Consider the following 7,745-nt stretch of genomic DNA (forward strand, 5'->3'; position numbering starts at 1 on the left):
TTCCTTTGTACAAACATCCTCACAGAGAACTTTACACATGTATTCATTCGCGTAGACACACAACGCAAATACTGTTGCGTGTTTTGTACAAAGTCAGAAGAATGCACCAAGCTGGTCAAAAAAGCAAGGACAGGTTATGCAATCTTAATATATGACATTGTATGACATTAGGCTTGAGGTCAGATTTACTCCATTCTAAACATAAAATAAAAATGTCTTCTGTTGTCATCATTCACCACAGTAACATAATAAATATGTTGCGTTTGTTGATCCTTCTTTACAAATTGGATATAAAAACAATTTGGATTTAGATCCATTTCCTGATTTCATCAAAGTGCACTACAATCAACTCGGGCTTCATAGCCACACACCGAAACATTTGACTTGGATATGACCCCAAACTGATACCTTTCCCCACCACACACCTGGTTGTTTTATCTATCCCTGCACCTATTGTTGGCCTAATTGAGGGTGGCTTGGCTGGTTGGCTGGTGGCTGACCCCGGTCAGAACAATGCATACCTGTGGCTCTCACCAGAGCTGTGTAATTGTCTCTTCAAGTGGGGCCCTTTTCCAGTCTGCCCCCGAGGGAAGAGCGCTCCGCGCTCATCCATCACTCAGTCACTCAGCCACTACAGGAAGTGGTTAACATGGGTGACCTCTGGGATGGCGGTCCACTGTTGGAAGGGGGTGTGGAGTTGAGGTTTTGGAGACACATACAGAACATTAGCCATCACTTCAACACTGACAGTGACATCACTCAATCAATCAATCCATCAATCAATCCGTCATAGAAGCGGTTTGATCTGCTAATCCAGCCGGTTCCTGTGAAGTTTAGAGAAAACAGAAAGCTGGCAGCGGGCTGAAAAGAAGAAGATGCAAAGAGCAGACGTCTTTCATGTCCACTTCTCAAATATCAGAAACAAAGTCCACAGTTGTTTGTGCTTCCATTACCTTTGTATCTAGATGAGTCTACAGCCATAGCTGTACTTAGGTACAGCAATGCTTGGATCCAAATGCTAACATCAGCATGCCAACATACTCACAATAACAATGTTACCATTGCTGCTGCTTCAGCATGTTTAGTTTCCAACACAAAGGGAATGTCATTCGTTTTCTCAAGTATTTATTCATCACAGTATTGGACAAATTAAATCCTTGACCTAATGATGGTGCTGAATGTGACAACCCTCTACGCCCTGTTACTTGGTTTGTGTGCCTACTTTCTTCCAGGCATTAGAGGTGTGCATGGAAAAGGTTCATCAGTAAAATGGCAACATGTGTACCAAATATCATGACAATCCTTTTTTTAGTTGTTTAGACATTTCACTCAAAACCACGAATTTGAATCTCATACTGGCAAAATTAGGATACATCATCCAGAAACCATGAACATTTTAACAAAATTTTGTGCCAATGAATGTTGTACATGTAAAGATATTTCACTTAACCTGCTGGTGGTGTAAAAGGAAGATCAAGGGGATCACCAAAATCAAGATGGTTCATCCTCAGGGAACCATGAATGTCAGTACAAAACTTCATAGAGAAACGCTAACAGAATAAGACCCAACTAATTCAACAAAATCCCTTGAATGATGCAACACTGCTGATGATTGCCATATTTGGTCCATACAACAATGCAACCATCTCAAACAACTTATTTGAGATGGTTGCATTCAAACTAGATGGAAGTAGGAGGAGTTGGAGGTCAAAAGTAATGGAAAACCAGTTCTACTTGTGAATATTTGAGTTATGTGAAAAAAAAGCAGTACCATGCTAGTCATAATCCGATAAGTATATCTAATTATTTGCTTTTGCTTTCAAACCAAAGATAGTTTTCTCCACGGGAAACATGAATGTATTTGTATTACCATCCATTATCTTCAACACCTCATCCTGTTTAGGGTCAGGGTGGCTGGAGCTGATCCCAGCCGACATTGGGCAAAGGCGGGGCACAAAGACATGCAGCTTAGGTTAATTGACGACTCTAAATTGTCCGTAGGTGTGGCTGTGAGCATGAATGGTTGTCAGTCTATATATGTCAGCTCCGTAATAGTCTAGCGACCTGTCCAGGTCCAGGGTGTACCCTGCCGTCGCCCTGTCAGCTGGGATCTTCTCCAGCCCCCCTGCAACCCTGAACAGGATAAGCGGTGAAAGATAATGGATGGATGGATGGTATTTGTATTTAAAAGTTCTGGACGCATGTCTGCGCCTGGCACTGTGAAATGTCCTGGTGCAGTGAACTTGACCCTTCTTGCACTCACAGCAACTTCATTCAAATGTTAGGGATTATTTTTTGGCCTACTTTGCATGCAAGTACTATTTCTCTTTATCTTGAGGTAGACAGAGAGTCTAAGGACAGTAACTCAACTACACCACAGAGGGAGAGCAAGGAGACACATGCTTGCATGGCTTGTCTCGGTTTAAGGTCAGGTCAAAAATATGAGGAGAAATACAACCAGTCAACGTCTAAACTGAAACACACACGCATGCAAGTAAGAAGAAAGTTTTGTACCTGTCGTAAAAAATAATAGTGGACAAAAGCACACAGAGAACAGAGGGACGCAGGTTGTTGGATTTCTTTTTATTTACTGCCATTCCTAATGCTTCAGACAGACAAGCTGTGGCACAGGGAGCACAGAGTGATTCAAACAAGTCAACGCTACTGCCGATCTACAAACAAATCTCTGACAACAACAAACAAGAGAGGCGCTGCAAAAGAAGAAGCAAGAAGAACAGCGTTTGGCAACCATTAACGCCTTGGAAACTTCAGAAGTAAAAAAAAAGGAGTGCACTCTGCATTTTTAATAGTAAACAGCGTCTCTACTTCATCATGAGCTAGATAGAGAAAAGGAATCAAACAAGTAGGGCTTCTACACTGCTCTGAAGCCGGCCCCCTTTTCCACCCTTCTTAGCTGTTTTGAAAGTGGATTTTGTCAGAAGCGCCGGATCTTTCTCTCGCTTTCTCGGATGGCCTGCAGCATTACAGGGGAATGTGGTGCTCTACACACTTTAAGAGTAATTAAAAGCGATTGAACAGCTGTACTTATGAGAAATGGCGGTTGTGTTCCGGGTCATTCTATCAGTGTTGCCTTTCATCGGAGCAGAGGCGCAGGGGCCCCGCTGCTAGCCTCTGTTTCTCCATATGCATATCTTCAAGAACAAACAACCGGCAGGCTGCCTACAGGCTCACACACACACGCACACTATCACATTCATACACTCGTGCCGTCATGTAGACATGTGGGAGAGGAAGCGTGCACGAACACACAGGCCAACAACTGATCACATGTATATTCACATGGCTAAATGCACACAAACAAACCAATGCACACATACAGGCTGTCACACCTCCGCATGGCACAAGCACACAATCACGTCGTAAAACACTGAACAGCACATTCTTCACGCTCTCCATTGGGTGACATTCATGACTTTCTTCCAATAATCTTTCTTTGGTCGCTTCAGGTTCATTCTATTTCTGAACACAATAAAACACAATATACACAAGTGAAGAATGAAATACTATGTGAGCAATTTGTACTGTTGTATACTGTATTATAACACTGTGTGACGAATAGAAAGCATATATGCGTGCACTGTAAATACTGACAATGAGTTAGTCTATTGATACAAGCATGTCTGGGTTACATGAGATTAAGTAACAGAATACACTGAAATAATAAATAGTTACACAATGTATGCTAACACTGAAATGCAGGTTCCGCTATTATTATGTTTCGTTAGACCATCGTGACACTAGTAGCTCGTCGCTAAGCTTGCGTTGTTGGCATGTTACTGAAGCACTATTCCACTATTCCAACTCCAAGCAGGGGTGGCTGAGAAGCCGGGGTCAGTGGAGTAGGGGGGGGTGGGGTGGATGGGAGGGGTGCAGAAGAACCAATCGAAACAAAATCAATCTTGGTGGAATCACAACAGAGGTGTCTGTCCTCTCAGCTGATGTGGGGGGGGGGGGGGGGGGGGCATTCACAAAAGCTGGTGGGTTTTCCCTTCTCACTTCCTCTATCCATCCTTCACATCCTGTTGACAAAGACGAAACATATATGTTATGATTGGACATGAGGTTATCTTAACGCTGCGATGTAATTGTGACCGTAATATATTTACAGAAGCTCAGTTGAGTTTATATATTGACCATTCAAAGGGTTGCTCTGAGACGAGTGGTTGAAATGCCTTAATGCAGGTCTAGAGGGGCCCAGGATACTTTTATGTTTGATCAATAGGAAGACCAACATTGTTGAACTTCAGCAAGTGTAATGTATTGTATTGGCCACTCCAACCACCAATGCTACTGAATACCACTGAATACATCTACTATTGGAGTCTGTGAAAGGACTTGCTGAGCATATTGTAGAGTGTGCATGTAAAATATGTGTGAACGCAGGTGTTGAAGTGGTCAAGGCCAGGACAAACCTCTGCCTTGTGCAGCTCCCAATGTTGAAAAAGTGATATTGTAATGTTGTTTTCGGCATTTGTTGCTTCACATGCACAACATGCAAAATACTATCTATCTATCTTACTTGACTCTTCATCATGTCTCGAATCATGCATTGGTCTGCAAATAATCACACCAACACCCATGTGGCTGTGTGAATTTATGTGAAAATAAAAATAATAAATACATTAAATGACCATTAAATCACAGATGATTAACAAGTAAACGAGTTGTATGTGTACAACGTGCACATACAACTCAAATTTCCCCACTTCAACATCTCGGGCCCACCTCCAGAGCAGTGACTCCACTCTGTTGATGATGTCAGCCAGATCAAAGGGCAGCGGCATGTTGGGGTCATCCACACCCCAGAAGGGCCGGTCCACTGGGGCCTCCTGAGGGGGTAATGTCTGCGCCAGACTTGAGTGGCACCTGAGGCGACAGGACACAGGAAACAAGCGCACCCATTAACTCCTCCCTCCCATCAAAACCAACTGGTAGACACTCATCAGCAATCGGGCACACGTCTCAAGTTGCTCGTTAAACTTTCTACCGGTGCTTCTCCTTTTGTGAGATGTGGGCACTTCTCAAATCATCAAGAGTTATGTTTCTACATCCTTCTGCAATTGCAACTTTATTCATTCTAAAGGAAGTCGTGCCCGTTGACAGCAGAGGGATTGTAGCGGGCGAAGAAGAAGAATCTTTCTTTCTGGATCTCCTGTATTGACTGATGGGGTCTTTAAAGCGGTCGACCCCAGAAATGTCAAGTTGTTAAGTCAATGATATGTGTGTGTGTTAACTCCTCCCTAAACACACAGTGGGTAATGTGTGTTTGACCAGGAAGCAGTCGGCTTGTGTGTTTCCTCTCCTTTTTATGACCGCTAATAATACTGGCCTCAATTAAAACCTCCAGGATATGAGAGAGTAAGTGTGTCTGTGTGTCTGTGTGCACAAAGGACACTGGAATTTATTTGTACAAATGCTTCAGCTGAGCGATAGGGAGACACTGCTGCATCAGGAAAGTATCAAGCCGAGGAGAAATCATGATATCATGTATTGTGATTAATGTCCCATTCATACTTCACACACAGCACCATGCTTTCAGAAGAACATCACTCTCTGTCGTTGCAATCATGACAAATCCAGCCCTCTTCACGTCACGCTGTTATTTTCATATGATTCATAATCTGGGGTTAGTTGTAATTTCTACAGTGCTTGGAACCCCCACAGACCTGAGCCACATCTTTTGTCTGACCAGTGTAAATATTTACTGTGGTGACTTGGTGTTGCTCTCCGCTGTCATTGTAAATCTGCCCTCCCTCTGCCTCTTGACAGATGAGAGTGACCCCTGACCTGGAGGTGAAAGAGGGAGAGGAGGAGGATGACATTTGTGTGTGTGTAGCGTGTGTGTGTGTGTGTGTGTGTGTGTGAGAGTGGTGGCCTAAGATTTCCTTCTAGAGCCACAAGGCCATTTCTAGTACCCACTCAGTCATGATACCAGGGTCTGGTCCTATCATATTCCTTTACCCCATCCACACCCTAAAGAACCTCAAACAACCTCCACACACACACACACACACACACACACACACACACACACACACACACACACACACACACACACACACACACACACACACACACACACACACACAAGACCACCACCACCTTGTGGCCAGTGACTACAGAAGGGGATGGGGAAGGCACAGAGAGCTGAAGAGAAGGATATGATGGCCGGTTATGGATGGATGAGGGGATGTTAAAGTTGTCAGGGGACAGCCGGGGGCTGCCACAATTTGTGGTTATATATTTTCACCGGAGCCACTTAATGTTCGACTGGCTCTCAGCCTAAGTGCTGCATTTTGGTGCGGTTAGCCCTTTAAAGAGCTGCTGCATTACAGTGGTGAGGAGCAGCATTAACATCCACTGTTCCAATATATCTTCTGCGCCCTGGATCAGTGCCTGATAATAGCATCTGTTAACATGCACTAAGTACCATTATGTAGCACATCACTTCATAAATAATACGATTAGGCGACCTTGGGGCTTTGCGACGAGCCGTGTGTTTAAATGTTCTCATCATTTATTTAGGGTGCGAATTAAAGGAAGCGCCACTTCAGAGAAGGAGGAGGAGGAGGAGGAGGACATGGCTGGCATACATATCTACAGAGTGTGTGAGAGAGAGAGAAAAACTGACCCAGACAGCACCCAGTCACACTGTGTGGTGCTGCTGACATCAGCTTGAGGACACCACAGGCCTTTGATTTGGTCTGATTAAGTATTCATGCAGTAGAGCTATGAGAGAAAACACTCGCCTCTTTCCTGCTGCCCTGACTCCTTCTGAAAGGCAACATGCCGTAAAAACCTGACCAGCCGCCTTCATGAGAGCTGCTGCATTTATCTAACAAGGGATCTTGCAACATTAGCTTGCAAATAGAAGGCTCCTGGGTTACCAAAGATATAAAAGATATCAAGACTGGAACACTATCAAAGATAATATAGTGTAGGTAATTCAGCACACACTTTTACACAATCTACCACTGTTCACAGCGTACCGTCCCTTGACTGCTAAAATGGAACCAAACAAAAAGTCAATATCGAGCGAGGTGCCTTAAGCTCTCCAGGGCTCTTGCTCGAAATTCAGTGTAAGCCACAGTGGCGTACAAACAAGACTTTCCCATGGCAGAGCAGCCCACCTTAAAGTTAAGGTCAAAGACAAAGAGGTTCATAGGAGGGGGGGGGGTTGCAGGAGGCAGCGAATGTGTTTGTGAGTCCAGGCTGTTCCAATGGATTAACCCCAGACAGATATGGGCCTAACTATCCCATCTGGCGCTCGGTCAAGAGAGATTGGCAACACAATCACTCATTTCAATTTGCCCTGAAACCTTATAGCCTGGCAGGCCCCCGCTCAAATGGTATGCTAATGTGAAAGGTATCTAGGATTCTATCGCCTCTATTCCACAGAGGCCTTTCCCTCCGCGCAGCGCAGTGCACTTGAACCTGCGGCTGGGGCGGGAGCTCCACGGCCCTCGCTGCAATAAGGTCCGGAGCCCCCCTTTGCGCTCAAACTAACCACTTTAGCTAAAGTGAGTGTTAATTATGGACAGGCAAAGCAGTCAATAAAAGGTTAATGTAAAAGTCAAAGGATAAATTCCTTTAAGCATTGCATCATTCCACCATCTCCGCGACCAACACACTGCTCGCAGGTCTCCTAATCAATACGTTTTACTGTAATGCGCTCCTCATCGATTTCCTTCCCCCCCCCCCCCCCCCCCCCCCCCCCCCCCCCC

General features: G+C 44.6%; 1 protein-coding gene across 2 annotated transcripts in view; it reads right to left on the bottom strand.

Annotated features, from left to right (window-relative positions):
* Positions 1–2,568: 2,568 nt before the first annotated feature.
* fto (FTO alpha-ketoglutarate dependent dioxygenase) overlaps positions 2,569–7,745 on the bottom strand; it is a 115,241-nt gene continuing 110,064 nt past the window's right edge. Inside the window, exons 9-10 of one of the 2 annotated variants that reach the window (XM_031848554.1) lie at positions 4,747–4,887; positions 2,569–4,040 (exon numbers count right to left, since the gene is read on the bottom strand). In XM_031848554.1, coding sequence (XP_031704414.1) covers positions 4,034–4,040; positions 4,747–4,887 — 148 coding nt within the window. In that variant the 3' untranslated portion in view covers positions 2,569–4,033. Of the gene's footprint in view, positions 4,888–7,745 lie in introns of both variants that reach the window. The other variant, XM_031848553.1, reaches the window with a different exon arrangement.

This window comes from Anarrhichthys ocellatus, unplaced genomic scaffold, assembly GCF_004355925.1.
Source record: "Anarrhichthys ocellatus isolate YVR2014 unplaced genomic scaffold, GSC_Weel_1.0 scaffold8, whole genome shotgun sequence".
NCBI classification, from domain to species: Eukaryota; Metazoa; Chordata; class Actinopteri; order Perciformes; family Anarhichadidae; genus Anarrhichthys; species Anarrhichthys ocellatus.